Source organism: Ciconia boyciana, chromosome 2 (genome assembly GCF_034638445.1).
Source record: "Ciconia boyciana chromosome 2, ASM3463844v1, whole genome shotgun sequence".
NCBI lineage: Eukaryota > Metazoa > Chordata > Aves > Ciconiiformes > Ciconiidae > Ciconia > Ciconia boyciana.
The window spans coordinates 124163831-124184334 of record NC_132935.1 but is presented as its reverse complement, the minus strand read 5'-3'; the positions used below and the strand labels follow the sequence as shown (position 1 = coordinate 124184334).

The 20504-nt window shown below is 42.7% G+C and overlaps 1 protein-coding gene across 8 annotated transcripts in view; it reads left to right on the top strand.

Annotated features, from left to right (window-relative positions):
• Nucleotides 1-20504, top strand: part of RBMS3 (RNA binding motif single stranded interacting protein 3) — a 722164-nt gene that overhangs the window by 252429 nt on the left and 449231 nt on the right. For 4 of the 8 annotated variants that reach the window (XM_072853933.1, XM_072853932.1, XM_072853935.1 and 1 more), the window contains exon 1: nt 17409-17934. The exons of the other annotated variants lie outside the window; for them this stretch is intronic. In XM_072853933.1, the coding sequence (XP_072710034.1) occupies nt 17860-17934 (75 nt within the window). In that variant the 5' untranslated portion in view covers nt 17409-17859. Of the gene's footprint in view, nt 1-17408; nt 17935-20504 lie in introns of those variants that run through there. 8 annotated transcript variants of the gene reach the window in all.

Here is a 20504-nt window from a genome sequence, read left to right as displayed (position 1 = left end):
TTTTCCGTGATATTAAATCAAAACACCTTAAGATACTTAACTTCGCTATTTCTTTTACTGTTTTGAACTGAAAGGTGCTTTGAGACATTTGCAAACAATGCATTGTTAAGGACAAGGTACCGTTTTTCTTGTTTACTTCTTCTTAGAACTTTTTCCTTTCTAATATTAAGGATGCTTTTTCAGGGTGGAACACAGGGAATTTATTGTGTAACACCTGTTTAACAAAAGAGGGACTTGATTAATTTCCCACTCATGGTGCTGAGAATGTTCCCCTTTGTTGTCATTTTCTCAGGGTTATTACTCATTACCCTTATTCATTCTGCTTTGATAGAGGTAAATAGCTTTTAATTCCCCCTGCCCCCAAACCTTCTTAAAGTTTCCTTTGACAGCTTGTTGTAATTATGCCCCTCATTGAAGACACAGTCATTATTCTCTGTTGCCCTGAACAAGATTATTTAAGGCTCATTTTGGATTTACTCTGTGCCTGTATGTTAAATGTATTTCCCTGAAAAATAGAAAATAGCAATATAGGGGCAGTGTGAGACAGTGGTAAATGTGATACTGATCACAGCTTGTATGTAGTTGGAGGTATTTCAGTGAACATGAGCAATGCCCTTGTCATTACAGTACACAAAAAAAAAAAAGAAAAAAAAAGTGAATGCCAAAAGGATACAAGCAAGAAACTATCCAAGCTTGCTGTAAAACCTGTTATTGAGTAATTGTTACATACAGTTTACTGTTGAGCTGTCACTGTATCCTCAGCTTTAACAAAATATGAGCCAATATTTTTTTTTTTTGCTGTATCAGTAGTCTTCTTTTGGAAGGTATCCGATGGCATTATGAATGTTATTCATAATGTTATAATATTGCATTGCGACATTATTACATCCTCATTTTCTCCACTTCAGCTCCCCAGACATAACTTACTTGCCAAAATTAACAAGTTCTTGGGAGTGTCAAGATTCTTGCTTTGCTACAGGCCTTATTGTTACTGAGACATCCCAGTGCCGAGGCATTTAACGAATAGCTCCTGAGAGGCAAGGAAAGAGGGCACTGGTTCGTCATTTCATGTCTTCTCTCCTTTCCCTTACAAAAGGGTACTGCTTGGTAAGGTTCTGTTCCTAATTGCTAAGGCTGTTAATTCTCCGACAGACCAGACAGCAGGGTTAGTTCCAGAAACATACCTTTGCCCTTAAATGAACTTGAATCCACTTCAGTAACTATAATACACTAGGGCTCCCATCCAGGAAAAAAAACCAAACCCTAACACAGGAGTTATGTACTTGCTTTTTTTATATATATAAGTGATCCCATTTGAATTATCAGCTCATAGAAGCTGCTGTCACAGGTCTTCTAGCTGCATTGCATCTCATCTAAAGAGATGCTTTTCATTTGGAGATAGCAGGTATCTTTTGCTTATGTCCTTAATTTTGTCTTCTTGCCTTCTCCCTTTTATGTTAGAAATTGATAATGTTCTAACAATCCTAGGCTATTTGGTAGTAGTCTGATTCATTAAGGTATTGGCATTTCTAGTTATTTGAAAACAGTAACATGATGTAAGGAATGCTATAGAGATTTAAGGGAAACAATAGTTACTTTACAAATGGATAATGAACACTAGTTCCTAGCTTATCATCAAGTGTATCTTCAGCTACACTTTCATATTATGAAACTCTTTGCTTTATGTTAACTGTATTCCTGATGGGGGGAGTTTTCAAATACAGACACCATTTTGCCTGTAAATAATCCATACAGAAATGACTGCATATGCATAGCTTTTTAACTGGATATATTAAGTTAAAACAAAAAAGATGACATTTCTATAATGACATATCCCAGGTAAGGCATGTCTAGCTTGGAAAGCAGGTAGCTGTATTTTTACAAAATCTGTGTTAGACATAGGTGGTAGGTGCAGACAATACATACAGACTTACAAAATGTACTTGTATAATTTACTTACTCCTATTACTTTTTGCTTTATCTAAGCCACAGAAGGTCAACACCTGCTTAAAGATATGTGTTGGAGGAGATCATTCTTGTTGAAAAGGAAGAGGCTGAATAGGGATCAAGAAACAAAACTGGGAGTAGTATTATGGTGGTCTAAGCTTGACACAGTTTGTGTTTGCTGGCTAGTCCCAGGGTCCATGGTGTATTGCACTTGCTGCCTGCCTGATGTAGACCTGCTGTGAGCAGCAGTTGCTTACCTGGGATTTCTGGATGTCTGTAGCAGAGGCTGCCAGAACACCAACAAACGCCCTGAAGCAGCAAAGCAGTAGCTTGCACCACAAATGGTGAAATACCACCCTAGCTATCAGATTTGGCAGATCTGCATTTGCTGTAGGACCACCCTTCCTGTAGAAGTTTACTTGTGAACCAGCTACATGCATTGTGTGTGTTGAGCTGTGTAACTTCCAGCTGTACATATGAGTCTGTGATTTACAGCAGGGTCTGTGTGAATAATTACAACTGTTGTGCATGCACACAGATTTTTACAGGATGTTTCCAAGAATTTTCAACAAAAAGGACACAGAGCCAGTGCATATTTCAAAGATATCATCATCTATACGTGTGTTTCTCCTTGCTTCCTACAGTCTGACATCCTATAATTGGGAACAATCCCAGTCCGAGAAAGAAAATGAGAAATAGTGCAAATAATGCAGACTCTTTTTTATCGTAATGGTCTGCACATGCCAAATTTAAATGTGCACACAGATGCCACTGAAATCAAGATAGATCCAAATCCATCTCACGCCTTTAGCCTAGCAAACACTTTTGCATTTCCCAAGAGAACATGAAATCCCTCACTGAATATGAGAGATTGTACCTTAAAAATGATTTCAAGTGATTATATTTATAGGCTGTTTATGAGGCTCATTACTATGTACATGAGCACATAAATGAAATTAGCCTCACAAGAGGCGTTTATCCAAGGACACACAGGATGTCTGCAGCAGAGCCAGGAACCAGAAGATATCTTCCAAGTTTAGTCCAGTATCTTAACTACAATGCTATTTTTGCTTGAGTCCCACTGTACTCCGTTAGCGACCAGAAGTCTTCAAGCGGAGAACTCTGCTCTATCTTTCCGAACAAGATCACATGTGGCTTGTGTGTTCCTCCCCATTATATTAAGACATCTCAACAAGAATATGCGCCTGTGTCATCAGTCAAGTTCGCTTCTTCTATAATGACTGTAGCAAATAGCAAAAGAAAACAAAAAGCATATGTAAAGTAAGACATTACAGATATTTTTAAAAAGAGTATCTCATCCTTCTGCTATAAAGAAATATCCTATTCAGAGAAATCCATTACCCAATTTAGTATGGAGGGGATAATCTACTGTGGATGTTAATCCTTTGGAGTCTATTTTAACTCTCTATTACGTAAAATTATTGCTTCATTCTCTGATAATTTTACAATTCAGTATCATTAATTTATATATAGAAAGCGATTGATGGAACTGCTTATTGTTAAGGTTTCCCATCCTTTCCCATTAAAAATCTTTCTTTTCAGTTGCTGTAAGAGTAGGATTAAGTTTACTGAGCAAGAAGATTGAAATCAGCATGTGGGTCCGAGGCCTGGAGCAGTACCTGCCTGCCAAGGCTCAGCAGGTCTCTCTGCTGCCAGGAATATCCACGGGGCTTGCTGCTGCAGTTCGGTGGGCTGACCCCACAGGGGAGGACAGGAAGGTCTTGTTGCTACCGGTCGCTCTGTTAGCTTCGTGGCCGAGGCCTGTTTGAGAAGGAGCTGCAGGTTTTAATGTTGTGGAGGAGCCATGGCAGGGATGGCTTACTTGAAGCCCCCAGTTTACGTATGAGTTGGGACCAATGAGCGTATGTCTCCTGGCAGAAGCCTGGGCTTTGAGCAGGACTGTGCTATATGATGCACAGTATTCTGAAAAAGTAGGCCCTTCCTCAAAATGTGCACCAAAACCCAGTGCTGAGTTTTTAGTTAATTTTCTACGTGCCTCAGTTCCCTAACTGTTAACTGGAGGTGAACATAGTTCTCGATCTCCTCAGGTGTTAGGAAGATAAATTTACATGTGTTATAAAGCATGCTGTCACTGTAGTGAAAAACACCTGCTCGAAAGTCTATGCAAACATTAATAATTCTGTCTTCAGAGCAGAGTTTGAATGCTGTACAGTAAACATGGTATGGTATTAGAAAGTGATGAGAAAATAAAATAGGAAATATTTTGTCATTCAGTTAGTAATGCCCATCCAACACTGAGAACAAGGCAGGGGTGCCTCACATTAGAATTAGATGTAAGTCTGCAGATTTTATTCTAATGAAGAGGCTCAAGGGGGTAGTTAAGGTGGAATAACCAGTCTTAATTCTGGTACTCCAGAAATTTTAGTTGTTTACTTTGCAACTCGTCTTTTAATATACTCTCTGTTGTGTTATATAAAGCAACGAAGGTGGAAATTTAGAAGCTCCATCAGGCTAATGTAGAAACCCTAGTATCATATTCCAGAAATCCCAGGCTTGGTATGACACCTCTTCCCCAGCCAAAAGGAACTGGTATTCATGCTGGCAGACGTGCAACAACCACCAGCTCTAAGGAGGAGGCCAGAGCTGGGGACTGAGCACGAAGGTATACCGGAGCCACACACCGAGCAGAGCCACAGGCGCTGTGGCTCCTAGGGGAGACGGAGCAAGTGCCAGGGTGTGCAGCTCGCAAAGTCCACTGCTGGAAGTGGTTTTTAATAGCTGGTTCAGGAAACAGTTGCAGTGTTTAAGAGACAGTTCTGCTGAACTGCGTCAAACTGTTTCCAGACAGTCCTGTGGGACCGAAGTGTGCCATGGCACACTGTCATCTACCAGCCTACTTGGATCATGAGTTACACGTGTATAAGTGTTTGTATATAGAAAGCTGTCCATCATTTCAGTTCAGAGATGGTCCTTTTCAAAGCAGCACATTGGAATTTAGAGGGAGGCTCTGTTTTCATTCATCTTTATAGGAGTTATACAACTAGGTATCCATACATCACCTGATTTTTTTTTTTTTTTGCCTTGCTGGTTAGTGCTGTTACAAGGCTAGCTCTTGAATTAGGTGTTATTGTGTTTCCTTCATGTAAGGAGGAGGCAACTAAATTATTGCATAACATTAGAGATATAAATACTGTGAGGTTCATATACTGCTCTTTGTAATGTTGAAGAACAAGTGAATGACTTGCTGTGACAGGGAGAGCATGGGATCTCTGTCACCTTTCTCTTATAGCCAAGAACTTAATAATGGAAAAGACCAATTTAGAGAGGCATGCAGAGAGGGTCTTTCATTTGCCCTATCGTCCTTCACTACTGTTTCCTCCTACTTGATCTCTCACTTTACACCAAAGACATGTTTCTCTTGCTGTTTGAAGAGTGCTGAGTAGAGATTGGCTCTTATCTAATATTATTTAGTGTTAACTCTCCTTTTCCACTCAGACTGCAATGACTGCTTCAGGGTCATGCGGGTGGAAATGAGAACGTGTGCTCCACAGGTAGTCGAGTCACTGAGCTGGTCCCCCAAAGTGTCTGCTCTTTACTGCAAACAGGTTTTTTTCTTTTATTGCAAATAGTAATCTCAGCTGCCAAGAGAACCACCTGCATATAAGCATGCAGGCAGTTTAGTGATGGTTGCTACATGGTACACATTAGGATTCCAGCCTGAATGATGCAGGTGTTTAGGGACTTGCAGTGGCTTTAAGGTGACACAGAGTTGCTAGAGTGACAAGGAGCTGGGACAGTCCTATGGGGCATTTATTAATATTACGATAACTTTGGAAACAAGAGCTAAGAACTTGCTAAAAGCTGACATTTGCAGCTAAAATATGTAACGCCTGAAGAAATGCAAAAGCAACCCTTATTTGGCTTTTCCTAGCAGTAAACGTGAAATATGATGATAGTCTCTGTAAGCGTGCAATGCCTCCTTCCAATTAAAAAAATGTGCGTAGTACCATGTCTAAGCAGGGGTCCAGCAGTGAAGGACAGCACGTACAACTAAAATAATCGTCACAGTGTCAGATGAAAAGGAATCAAGAAAATGGTTGATGCCATCCTCTTGGCCACAACCCTAACTGAACCATTAAATATTTAATTGTGTCCTGAAGCCTCATTAACTTGGGTTTGGTTGTTAGACCAGTGGGAGAAGCAAACTGCAGAATCAAGAAATTTTGACAGAAGTGTCATAAACACAGAGGCTTTAAAGCAGACAAACCAAGCCCAAGAGCTTGTAGCATGGTCCCAGCTGTTGAGATAGGAATTATGAATGTGCAGAGAGGAGACAACCACATGCATCCCTCTCTATCTCCTGGCTGTTGCTCAATGAGGTAATCACTTGCCTCTTCTCATACTCAGTACTGAAATTTGTTTGAAAGAGATCGAGGAAATATGAAGACTGCAGATGGTGTCTGAAGATTGTTATATATCATTACACAGGCAAAAACAATGTTAAAAAAGCATTAAGGTTGCAAAGTCAAGTGTTCAAAAGGTATAAAATTACAGAGTAATGGTTGTCTACGCAGTTGTAATGGGCTTCTCTGTGAACACTCATTATCTTTTTATTATTCATTATAATTATCCCATTACTCATTAACCTTAAATGTGGGATCACATGGAATTTTCCCCCTTGTTCTTTTAATTTAATTTATATGTGAAAAAGGTTTTAGCTTTAAAAAAAAAAAAGAACCTGAAAATGCCATCCCATGACATATTGACAAATGCATTGTCAGCAAGGTTGAAATCTTTATATTTATCACAGAGACATGGAGAGAGTCTGGCAGCATTAGATTTTAATCATCTATGTAAACCAGTGCTAGAAGGGGCTGGATCACTTTGTAGCTGGGCGTGGATGATTTTTATCAACAACACAGGAGTGGTCAATGTCAGGAATTTGGGGTTTACAGCCAGGATGCAGAGGGGAAGGGCTGTCCTCTTCTTTCCTCGTACACGTCTCTGCCCCTTCCATTCTCACCCGTTTTGGCTCCTCTCTTGTCCTGTCTACCCCCCTGAAATCAGTTCCGCTCTTCTTAACTACCTGGTAGCCATTGCTGCTGCTTTTTTATTCTTAATTTTACTTGATTCTTAATCTCATGTCCCATTTTGCACAGGTATTTCCAGCTCCCCATTTGAATCTTCTCCAGTCTAGACTGTAACACTCACTCATCCTGGGCTCCTTTTACACCACCAATGCCTTGATGTGTTGTCCTCATCTCCCCCTATAACCTAGGTATATCCCCCTTTTCCTCCTCAGTCTCCTTTTGTGCTCCCTCCTCCACAGCTCCTCATCTCAGTGAGTGATGGGCAAGACCCTAACACCGCAGCAGTATCATAATTGCAAAAATAATGCGATACTCCACAGTACTACCAGAGTTAGGTGCCAGCATCTCCTGCTGTATCTGTGATCCATGCCTCACGCTGTGCTGCTCAGGCGAGACCAGCGCTGCTCTGCGCAGCTCCTCTTTCCGTGCGCACACTTCTCCACAGCTAAGAGGGAGGTAGATGCCGTTCCCTGTCTGTCTGCAGAGGTGTATGGGTCCTGGGAGGGAAGAGGGTGTAGAAACTCCAGGGAGGTATTTGCTGAGCATGCAGGGACTATGCCATTTCAAATGTTTCTCATGTGGCCAAATCTGGAAAGTTTTCACCAGAAAGGTGAAAGGCACATCCCTAGCAGAAAGAGTCACCTACGTGGCCAAATTTCAGGTCCCTCTTCCACATGTAGTAAGAAACCTTGCCTTCCTTTGGGCTCCTTCCAGCCACTATCCAAGGAGAACAAGCTGGATGAGCTTGGACATTTTTGCCTACATTTGGCACCACTTTATTCCAACACAGGAAAAAAAACTCATATCTTTCTTGAGAAACAAGAAAAGGACAAATGGTTTAATGGAAATTTCTCACCATGGAAATACTCCAGGATGGAAATACTCAGCTGAAATGGTAGAGATCTGGCAAACCAGTAGTTCACTCCAACAGAGTCTGATATCGTGGGAAATGTCAATCCCCCATAGTGACAGAATGCTACTGGCCCTTCTGATAAAACATTCAAATAAGATGACTAGCACAAAGAAATATCTATTGCTAAAATACAACTCCCAAATTAAATTAAATTAAGTTGGGGTTTTTTTCTGCTACAACCTCTTCACAGTACAGAAACATCTACGTTTGCTTTGGGGGAATGTACCAAATAGCCAAACAGCAAATTATCTGCAAGCTGAATTTGTGTCAGTATTTCAGCTGAAAAACTGTATCAAAAGATTAATATTTCACTTCCACTCGCTTTTAGTGTTTTCTCCTTGTCATTCTTACCCGGTTGTATGTGAGGTGAGAAATCTTTGGCAAAGACTGTTTTTATGTTTTTAAGCTGATATATTTTGCTGCTGTAGGATCCTGAAAAGAAAAGTGTGTTGTTGTCGGGGTGTGCAAGTTGCAGTTGTGAGGAGGAGGGAAGCTGTGTGCATCTAGACCTAGCAGAAACTTCTTTAAATCCCTTTATTGAAAAGAAGTCAGTAAGAGGTGAGATTGATTGGATCCTCAGTTTATGAGACCCAATTCTTCCCCTATTAATGAACTTAATATCCTCACCTTCTACTATGTTTTAAACTCCCTAACTCTGTCCACAACCCTGCTGAGGCACCTCGGCTGCCATGAATTTAGATGTTTATGGCACACAGTGCTTTCTCCTCCAATCTAGCAGGATGGATTTCCAAGTTAAAAAGAATAGCTCAGTGGTATCTGTTCCCCCCCGAGTATTTTGGTTCTACATTCAAAGAACTGTGACATAAGTAAGAAAATATCAGTGGAGCCTGAAGCATCTGTGACTGAAGAATCAGGGCAACAAAAAAAAAAAAAGGAGAAAAGGTTAAGAAAAGGAAAGTACTTGTGCTGGCAAGATAGGGGTTAGGTGGGGACAGGAATGAAGAGGAGACAAAACGGATGAAGGATTACAGAGTAAAAACGATTTGGGAATAGGATGTTGGGAGAGGTGAATAGGGTAGAACAATAGGGAAGAGCGTTTGCTGAATGTGAATAGAAATCATTATAAAGTTTCCACCAACTCCTAATAAAAATACAGTAGCCTTGAGTCCCTGTGCTTTATTAAAAACTCTAGCTGGAATATATGAAAGAAGGCAGGCAAATTATTCTCAAAACAGATAACTTTTAGATGAAGGAGAAGGTAGAGATTTGATTTTTTTGAAGGCAAAAGATATTTGACGAACAAGACTGAAGAAAAGATGCACCGGGGAGGGGAGGAAGGAAAAGAAAAAAAATGGTAGAGAAAAAAAAGAGGGAATATTTGAGCTATAATTAGCTTTTGTCTGTTTGCAGGAAATAAATGATCTCTTACCCAAAGAATTTATCTGGTACAGGAAAGTGGCAGTCCTAACTCTGTTTTTGTTAGATGTCAGGTATCACCCTCCCCTTTGTTCTGGAAAGTTGACAAGTATAGGATTGGGAGGTTAAACATTTCTACGGTGTGCTCTGTTCAGAATGGGCTTGGTACTGTTTAATGGACAATGAGCTATACTGCAGCTGACAAAATACAGATTTCCTGAACCAAATATAATCAGTTCAATACATTTGCTTTGGTTATGATGGACAGTAATCTGGTGTGACATAAGGTTTGATTTTGCACGGCAGGTTGCATTGGTTCTGTGGTAAATGGAAGCTGTCCATTACAAAAAATGCCATTATTCCTATAAAAGAGTGAACTGATTTGAAAAACGGAGAATTGGTTTGAGTCTCCAGCTTACCTGCACACGTGGAACTTTTTACCCAACTCCCAGTACGGTACTTCTCCATTTGCTATGCATTTTCTCCCTATCTGGGTGAGACAGAATTTGAGAGCTGGAAATTCCCCCTCTGTTGGGAATCGTTACGCACAATCTTTTGATTCCGTATTTAGTGGACACTTATAATTTTTCTTGTAATGTCACGGGGAAGCTTTACATGTTGATAACAAGGCACTAGAGGTCCTAGTAAGTGTTTTTATGTGCTTTCCACTTCACTTCCCGATTGTGTTTAGGTGAGAAGGAGAAGAATAGCATTTTGTTATGACCGAAGATTACAGCTTCTCATAACCTGTGTTTTTTCTTTATTTATAAAATACTTTGGACTGAATAGACTCTGAATTACTGTAGGGCTTACTGGGGCAAGCTAAAGTGCAGATTGCTTTTCCCAGTCATGAATTTCAATTAAAAACAAACAACCAATGAACACATTTCCCTAGAGACTGATTTAAATAGTGGTATTTCATCTGTATAATTCCTAAACAATATTTCCCTACATGTATAGAGAAAAAAGAGAATTTTTGCTTAAGATATTTTTGAAAACATATTACAGACTTTTTTTAGGCTTTGATTTTTCCTTTTTCAGGGGGACCAAGTAGGGAAATTTTCATTGCAGTTGGGTCAAGGCAGAATTTGTATGAAAAAATTAAAATAAAAGATCAAAATTTGAACTAAACGGAAAAAAAGGTCATATTTTGAGATTTCATCAAAACCATAAAATTTGCAATAGTTGTAATGAAAAATTATTTTTACAAACACTTTTGAATGAAGTTTTGGGCTAAATTGCAAGGGTAGTGCCATAATTGTACTGCATTGTAGAAGGGGGTCTATTAGCAGATGAAACAGAAATTATTAGCAAAGGCTCCTTCAGGCCTTATTTACAGCCAGCATTAGATGAAGAGTTATTTAGTGGGCCAATAAGCCTGCCAGATACGAAAGAGACAAGAAGAAATGTGTCTTGGCATGCTGGGGAGGATAAGTATGGAGAAAGCAGAAAGTATTCTATTTGATAGTGATGGAATGTAGCCTGAGATGACCCTCTGTTCTTGCCTATTGTTAACTTTTTCCCATGCAAAAAAATGCCACAGCCTGTGAGTTCTCTAACAGCAGCTGTCTGGATGGTGGAAGAACAAGCTGTTTACATACATTATTACAGATTTCTGATGATGTGTTGTTTTGGTGCCCTACCAAAATCGAGGTTCCCCTGTGGTACTGTAAAAACATAGAGATTGTTCTCGCCACAAAGAGCTTCCAGTTGAAGTTCGTGAGACAGAGCCAGAAGGGAGGGAGAAGGAGAAGTGGTTTGTCCAAGGTCATGGCATAGGTCAGGGGCAGCACCAGCAGGAAAACAGGACCCAGACCTCTAGTCTTTCTGGGCTTACGTAAATAGGGGCATTTACCAGCGTAATCGCTCCCGGGCAAGAATGCCCACACCAGGCGTTACGTGGGTATAACTCTAGCTGTCGAGGATGCTGGCGCAGTTACGTTAGTGAACTTTTCCAGGCAGATGAGCCCCTGCTCCTGGGCTTTAACCGCGATAGCCCCGTTGCAAGGAGACCTTCTGCCAAGGAGTGTTGTTGGACATTTAGCAAGAGGAAGGAAAGAAAAAACAAAACAAAACAGCCCTCACTTCAATTAGAGGAAAAGATAATTCCTTTCAAGTTGAGAGGCTCGACTCCTGCTGGCCTTTGTTCTTAAGCTTACCCTCACTGTAATTTCATAGAGCAACTTGAATAATGCCAGTTTGTTCTGTGATTACTCTCAGCTGGAGCACAAAATTAATATCTCACTAAGTAATTCAGTACATGATGGGTGAACATTTAGTTAATCATGCCCTAAAAAGCTAGGATTTTCCGTGTTCGCTGGAACTCTCTCAGTGACAATTAATTGCCTGTGTTCTTATGTGTTTATGAGCCTCAGTAAACAGGCGGCATATTTACGTCTCCCCATTACCTTCAGAAATAAACTTCCTTAAGAAAAACATCTCATGTTCCCTGATTGCAATCTGATTTTAAGTAAACAGAGGGTGGGGAAAGTGACTAGTAAGCAGGACTTTGGAGGGAGGAAGGTGGGAAGTGGAGAATTTTCTCCCTCTGAAATCGTATCACATCTAATGCTGGTAGCATTAAGTTAATATGCTGCAAGAGTGAAATGGCCTTGGTTAGTCCTCATGCTGTTTGGGGGTTTGTTTGCCCTTTTTATCCTCAGAGTTTAGACTCAAGAACAGACACAATATTTACTAACTTGTGGTGTGGAGCTGCCATAGAAAACATCACCTTTGAAAGGCTTATCTTCTAACCTGTGCAAAATCCTGGTGTTTTCTGAAAGCCCTAAATTATTGATGTGGGATCCTATTTAAGGGTACAGCAGTGATACGCTACAGCCAATGTTCCTCTCCTGTTTCTTCAGCTTGCATTTCTCTGCCATTGCACCACCTTCCCTCCTCATGAACCTCCACCAGAACTGAAAGGAACTACCAGTCCTCCTCCCCGTCAGTCGTAGTTGCTTCAGCCTTTACCATGCAAAGAAGGTTTGTGAGGAGAGAGGAACCCACCGCTCTTTGCGACAACTAGGGCATCGCAACTGACTGGTCGCATTACTTAATTCTCTTCCACATCACAGAATGAATTAACACTTGCAAAGCGTTCTGAGATGTGTAGGAAACAGACTGTAGACAAATGAATAAGATAATATTATTTACTTTGGTTGTATCCATTAACATCTGCAGAAAGAGGACTTCAACGCATAACTTTGGGCTGTCTGTACAACTGGCTGCTAGTTTCATTTGCTTGTGCGGGCAAGAAATTATATCAGATGGAAAACACAATTTGGTAGCAGCGAATGTTCACTGCTGAAGTTCATTTGGGAAAATGAACTTTTTCCCAAATTTTTTCACTCTGCTGCTGTCTGAAGATTTTCTTTAGGATTTGGCCTTTATGTACAAGTAGACCAATGGAAATAAATACCCGAGCCATAGTATTAAGGTAGAAGATGATAAAGTGAAAAATAATGAAATCTAACGATGGATAGATGGCAAGCCGTTGCTATTGTCCAAAATCTCATACATTAACTCTTTCAGATTTACTCTGGGCCATCTGCCTCTCTGCCTAATTCTAGACTTCGTGGTGCTGTGATGGTTAGTGCCAAAGTGTGGAGGGCAAACCTGTCCCATTTTTCATGCAGGCAGGAATGTGCGTGTGTGGGGAAAGCCATAAGCCATCCTCCGTGGTGTTTGGTCTCTTGTGAGAGGAGGACATCTGAAAATGGTGGCGTCCCCCACCTCAGAGAGATTTTGTCAATCCCAGACACTTAAAGCTGTCGTTGTTAAGCTATGTGTTTTGTTCCTCTGTGTCTTTTTTCCCCCACCTCCTCCACGGTTATCACACGCTTTACTGATGGCTGCACCAGGATGTATCCCGTGTTAGAAATTGTTAGCTATCCTTAGGCAAATTAGCTTGATTAATGAACTATTAAATAGCAAGATTCTGTGTTCATCAATATAGTTTTAAGGTACCTGGACTGAAGGAGCTGACAGGTCTAGAAATAAAATCAGTATTCTTCTTGTAACCCATTGTAAACAAGCTGTCAAGCATCACTATGGTCTCCTTTGAAATAGCTTTAATGAGTAAATAGAGAGAATAAAAGCAGAAAGACTGTGTCAAAAATGTAAGCCCAAGATAATTGTTCTTTTTTTTTCTTTAACCTATTATATTGCTTTAGGTGGTGGTAGCTGTATTTCTGCCACCCAACAAGCAAAGTTGCCCTAGTCCTGACTTAGACAATTTTGACATAATTTTGTCAAAAGTTAATACTTCTAGAATACTTACTGCTGCTTTTCGAGAGCAAGGAGCTAGAAAATGTTTGAATTGCTCCCTGATTCTGATTGATACCTGTGACTTCAGAAGGCTTTCATAGGATAGGTAAAAAGCTTATTTAAAAAACAAAAAAAGAAAAAAGTCTACGTAAAATTGTATTTTAGCAAAGAAGAGCCCCTGAATTACTCTCACCTAGGTGTCTGGTTTTTTCTTTTAACTGACTTTCTGTGAATGAAGAAATCTGTGGTTTATGAAAGGTAAAAATACATCCAAACATATGTAATTTCTGCACTTCAGGCTGCCAGGAGAAGCATTCTCTTTTTTTTTTTCCTGTCAGTTAACTCCGGGTTTCTTATCCACGGCTTTGGTTGTTGCCGAGTTAATATCCTTTGGTGCCTGCCTTTGAATGTATTTGGCTGTCTGGTTTACAGTTGATCTGTTCCCATTTATTTTATTTCATTTCTCAATTTCCCGTTGAAGAGAACCTTATTGCTCGCCTGTCTTGTGAATCCCCCCCAGGTCGGTGACACCGGTGGCAGCAGCACCTTTGCGGGTGTGCTGGGACTTGGCTGGCTCGCTGGATTCCCGCAAGTGGGCCTGGCTTGGGCTTGATAATGAGCCTCCAATAGGAAGAAAAAAAGTTGTGAAGTTTGCTCGCTGTTGCTCACTGGGATCGAACAGCTTGTCTTTTCTTTTGAGGAACATTTAAACTTAACACTCGGTAGGCAAACTGCTATTTCAGTTTGCAAGTGGATTCGGTTATTCAAATGCACAGGCCAGAAAATGAAGGGGATTCTATTTAAACAGTGTGCTCCCGAGTCACAGATGATCTTTTTGATGTCTGTATTTTGCAAATGGAAATTTTCCATTTTCCAGCGCTAGCATTTGTTCAGAGGCCGTGTGCTATCTAAATCTGCTTTTGTGGCTGTTCATTTGCATTTTTGCTATGCTATATTGCCTCCCGTCTTCTCCTCTTGGCCCCCCGCTCTTTTATATTGAATTCCTATTTTTGCTGCCTGCACTCTATCTCGCATCTCTGAAGGCTCAATCACGCGAGGTGCTGAGCACTCGGAACAAACAGCAGAGACTGCTCAGCACCTCGTCAGCATTACAGGTGAAAAGGGAAATCCAAATCATCTGCATATTTAAGACTTTTGCTGGGAGAGAGCAGGAGCAAGGTGGAGCTGTTACCCACTCAGGTAACAGCCTGGCTTCTCCTGCAGCTCCTGACCTTTTCCTAGTTGTGAGAACTGCTGGCGCTACTGGCCAGTGCGTCTGATGGGGGGTGTGTGGAAATCTTGTGTTGAAATTTTATGGCATGATGTGAAATACTCACGGTAGTCAGGTGACATAGCCAAAATGGTCCTTCCTGGACTTAAAATAATGGCCACAGCAAACCTTGCACGTTCAGATAGATGTCTCGGTCAGAATGCACGGTTTTCTAGTTCCTTAGTATTTCTTTTTTATTTCACCCTGTACACATAGGCTCTTTCTTTCCCCAAATCTGGTTACATCCACTTCTACAAGCAAACTGCTTAGAAAGAAAAACTGCGTTAATATCCTGAGGGAAAAGTGAGAAGGTGGGGAGAGAAGCACAACAACTTAATTCTGGCAGTTGAAAGAACAATCTGAAAGTTGTTAGGCGCAAAGTATCACGTACCGTCAAGTAATCACTATTCACTTCTGCAGAGACCAATCCTCAGTCTATTTCACCCTCCGGGAAAGCAGGAGGGGGAGAAAAAAAGAGTGTAAGCAAGAGTATCACTGGGGTATCACACACGACCATGAGAGGCAGCGTATTTAAAGCTGAGCAGCAATATAAACCATAGGGCTGGGAGCTGGGAATCGCAGGCTTCTCCTCCCATTCCTATCTTTTTTCTTCTTTCACCTCTGGTCTGAGCTTCCGAGGGACCACGCGGTCCCGGCGAGCTTGGACTTCAGTAGGAATTGGAAATACTCAATAGTTTACCCAGCCTGGCCTTTCTTCTGAATCTGTTTTGGCAGGTTTGGAAGCTGGGGTGGTGGTAGTGCTCCGAAGTGCTCCTCCAGATAGGCAAGAGCGCCCAGTTAATGCCTGTATGGTGCTCTGCAAACAGAGCACTTGTTTGGCAAAAGTTTTTCTCCTGAAACATGGAGCAACTACTTGTGTAAGAGTGGCACCTTGTTCCTACCGTGTGGCATGGGACTGGTACCTAAATGCCAATAATTAATAATTATTAATGCCTGGTGATGAAAGCACAGTGTATCTGTGTAGTATACACAGATATGTAGGCAGTATTTTGAGCACGTGTATGGCTTCCCGCACTGCCCATTTCTGTCAGCTGCTTTCTTTTGCTCGTGAACGAACTGGCTATGGGGCAGTTATAGGAATCCATAACAAAACCCTCTGCTTACGAGAACAGCAAACTGCCAGAGTAAAGCGTGATATTTCCATGTTCCTGTCATGTGCAAGCACGTGCCCACAAACCAAAACACAGCTGGCAAGTCTAATTTTAGCTCTACCAGCCTTGAGAAGTGTCCCTTTAAAGAAATTCTTTTTATAATTCTTTTTTTTCTGAAGCGATTTGGTTGATAATACAGCAGCTGACAATCCTGCTGCAATACTACCGATGATTTAAATAAAAACAAAAAGAAACTGCTGCCCCACGTTTCTTCCCCCCAAAGTTATAAATAGGCGAAGCCACTCTAGAAAGGCCCAGGAATTTGATGACGTGTTGAAGGAATAAGTGATTAAAAAAAAGAGAAACGCTGGGATCTGTGTACAAGAGGAAACATTTTGTTATTCATGCACTTTCTTACTGGTGATTTATAGTCCTGTTGCAAGACATACTCTTCCTTCGCGTCTGTCGGAGGATAAATATTTGGGACCCCTGTGCTAATAACGCAGGGCCAGCACACCCGGGATGTGTCGCGGGTGCGGGGCTCCGGGTGCGGGTGCCACACCTGGCCCTCACCTGGGCCCGGCGGCTGGGGGCCGTGGGGCGTGCTGCCGCTGCGCCTGGGGGAGCCCGGCCCTTTTGGGGGGAAACGGGGCAGCGGGGAACTTTCGCGGCACTGGGGCATTTTCACGCGTCTGGCTGAAGGCACCCGTAAGTCAGGCCGGGCGGGTTTCCTCTTTACCCTCTTCCTCCATTTTGTTCCAACTTTAAATAAACCAGGTCTTATATAAGCGGTTTAACAAAGTATGTATTTAATATGTCTGGCCCCGGGTCGCCTCTCCGCGAAGTGCCGGGTGACGGCACGCAGTAGTTTTCTGAGGAGGCCGGGGGTGGGGGGGTGGGGGAGGACGACGACTTCCCTGCTCGGCGACCAGGCTCCGTGACCTTCCCCTGCCTGTTTCTTAAAAAAAAAAAAAAAAAAAAGCAGCGTGGTGGGGCTTCTCTCCCCCCCACGCACCCCGCCCCCCGGCGTCAGGATTTCCCGAGTTCCACGGCCGCTCTTCGGCGCTCCCTGCTCCGGCGGGGCCGAGCGGGGCGGGGGCCCAGCGGGGCCGGGGCCGGGGCCGGGGCGGCGGCGGGGCGCGGGGAGCCGCGGGCGCGGCGGCGGCGGGCGGGGGCGCGGAGGCGGCCGCGCGGCCTCCGCCGGCCTCCCGGGGGAGCGGCGCGCCGAGGTCCCTCCCACCGGCGGCGCGGCGCGGAGGGGGTTTGAATGAAAGACAGGACGAGCCCTGAGCACCGTGTCACTCCGTGAGGGAGGCAGCGGCAACTAGGCTGGGGAAGGCTCTTCCCTCCCCCCCTTTTTTCTTTTCTTTTTTTTTTTTCCTTTATTTTCCTTTTTTTTTTTTTTTTTTTTTTTTTTCGTTGGAAGGGGGGTGGGTGGGGAGCGAGAGGGGAGGGCTCGAGAGCGGGGCGAGCCGAGGAGAGGACGAGGAGAGCGAGCGAGCGGCTCTGCGGAGGTTTGGAGTTGCACTGTCTTCCCGGCTCCTCTCGCAGGACGGTTCCCTCCCGAGCCGGGCAGCGGGCACCGCCGGAGGCACGCTGCTGCCAGCGGGGGAGGCGGGCTGCTCCGCCGCGGGCAGCCGGGCAGGGGGCTTCACCCACCCAGCCCCGCGTACACGCACCCGCACCCCCCCCGCCCCCCGCTCCTCACACACACATATATGTGCGTGCGTGCGCGTTTTTGGCTGCGCTGGAAGTAGCGCACGGTAGACGGCGAGGAAGTCTCGGCAGCCTCCTCCGTCGCCCGCGCTGTCAGGAATAGCGGCGTGAGAGGAAGAAAGGCCCTGGGGCACTACACCCTGCCAACGAGTTCCCTGCACCAGCCAGAAGGACTCCAGCTACATGGGCAAACGCCTGGACCAGCAGCCAATGTACCCCCAGTACACCTACTACTACCCCCACTATCTCCAAACCAAGGTAGGGTACGGCGGGGCCGGGCGCTCGGCGGGTGATGGAGAGCGGAGCGGCGCAAATTGCGGGCTCGCCTCTGCTGTTGGGCGATTTTGCTGTCGCTTCCTCGGGTTCGGTGTCACGCAGAGCCGAGCTGGTAGGCAGAAAGCAGGCGTGAGAGAGGCAGGAAGGTTACTGTCTGCCCTCCTCTTCGTTTCTTTATTTTCTTCATTTTTTTTTTTCCCCCACGGGCTGCTGGCTAATTCCTTTTATTGTTTGGGGAGACCGATGCGGTTACCGCTATTGTAACACCGGGCAGGTAGTCCGTTTATTATGGCATAGGATAAAAATTGCTCTGGACAGCATCAGGCACGAAACACTGGTTTGGTGGTTCTTCCAGTGATCTCTGCAGTTTTATTTGGAGCTTAAAAGCATTTTGTTGTTAGAAAAGCTGTCTGTGGCAACTCAAACTTTTAATCAGCTGAGGAGGAGATGCTGTGGAGCTCGGAGGAGAGCTCGGAGCTAACCGACTGTAAATCTGGTGGAGTTTGTTTCAGTGCATTGCACTGCTTTTAATATTTCATTAAATATTGAGGATGATACAGCTGTACTCTGTTGCATTTAAAAGGTCTAGAAATAGAGGGTAGCTACTTTCGGAGAGCGTATCCAAGTGCAGACTCTTCCTTTTTCTTTCTTTTTTTCTTAATAATTTTTAAAATGCCAGCAGACTGGAAAGCAGGCCTGCTTCCCCTAAAGACGCTCAGTGAAGTTGATGCTACCTGGCCATGAGTTAGTTAATTAAAGCTTTATTTTTCTAATGCCATTGTATAATAGTTTGCTCTCTGAAAAGATTTCCTGTGTGACCGAGGGACAGTAACAAAAGAAATCCCTAAACCAAAAGTTTGCAAACCCTGTTAGGACGCTGTATTATTAAAAAAAAAAAAAAAAAGACAAAAAAAGGGGGGGGGGGAAATACTGTTCTGAAGTGTGACCTCACAGCCACAGGTTAACAGTTTCAGTCAATAAACTAACGTCCTTCAGGGCTAAAAAAAATAGGCAGGGCGCACACATGTGCGTATGGCACCGCATTCACATATACACATCGTGCTTCTGTGGCAAATTTAACGCATGGGACATTTGACGTGTGCATCTGTGTGTGGTGAAGCGCCACGGGGGAAGCTGACTTCTCCAGACTTTTGGTTTGAAGCACGTTGATCTGGCTGCAGTTCTGAAAGGATTAGTTATATTTCCTTGTTAATAAAATTACTTTCCCGTTAATGTTTATAGCCTGACTACTGCATTATATAAATTAACTAATTGTCAAAACTGTGACTCAGGCTGGTTGGAGTTGCAATGACACCAAAACCACTCAGTATGATTACAGCCTTGTAATTCATGGCAGGGTTACCTCTCGCTTCTTTGCTCTGCTGTTTCTTCCACTGTATTGTGCAGATTTTTTTTGTATAAAATTTAGCCTTTTTTAATTTTGTATTTTGGAGTGATTTTTATTGGGTTTTTTTTTTTATTCCTTTCAAGGTCAATCCAAATTGCATTTTACCTTTGTGACCATTTAGTGTGTATTGTTGCTGTTGCAGCAGCAGCCCGTCACTAGCTTGACTGCAATATTGCTTATAGCTTTAACTGTTTGGGGGATTGGGGGATGTAGACTGATGCTATTCCTCAAAACCTGGCAAGCCAAGGACATGAAACAATTGATGGTGTTTTTTTGAAAGAACAATAGCCTCGAGTATTGGAGGAGAAATATTGGACATTCCATGCCTTTTAGTCACGTAGCTTACATTTTGCCAGTCTTTTTTTTTTTCCTTTTTTTGCTCTTTTTTTTTTTTAACTTTGTAAAATAAGCTTTTTGAGGAAATTAACCTTGTATTTGAGCTTAAAATAGTAACAATCACTTTTCCGTACCATGACTTTTTTTAACTCGATGCTTTAAAAAATAAATTAAACGCACTTTTATAGCCGGTATATAAAATTATCAACCCTGTGAAAAGTCATGTGCATCTGTCTTTGCACACATGCACTGTTACCGTAAGGACAGGTAAAATTTCACATTGGTGATACGTTTTATAGGGCATTAATTTTTCTTTTTTTTCCTTGCTCCATGGTTAGGTGCATACATAAAACCTAAATAATAAACACATATACACACGCATATATATACACACCTGTACAAGTATTTCTCTTGTATAGACCTTAAGAGTTTAGAGCAGCGCAGACAGGCAGCATCTGGATTTTGTTACCTTAAAGCTAGCCATCAGCTTCTGGGATATTTTAAAGCAGTTAGATCCATTGTATGTCTAAAGCTAATAGTCGGGTAATCAAATAACATTGTGGTGGAGAGCTGTATCTTTTATCATGCCTATTGGAGCAACACATATTAATAAACCCCTGTATGATTCCAGCTGTCCTGTGAACTCCAGCTTTTTATTTTCCAAAAACTGTTCTCTGTACCAAGCATGGTAGGATTCAGCTCTACAGAAAGAATGTGTTTTTATGCTCATAGTCATGCACGCTGGGGGTGTGTGTGTGTGCATTCGTTTGTAATTAAGAAAGAAATTCTAGGCTTTCTTATGGCATTT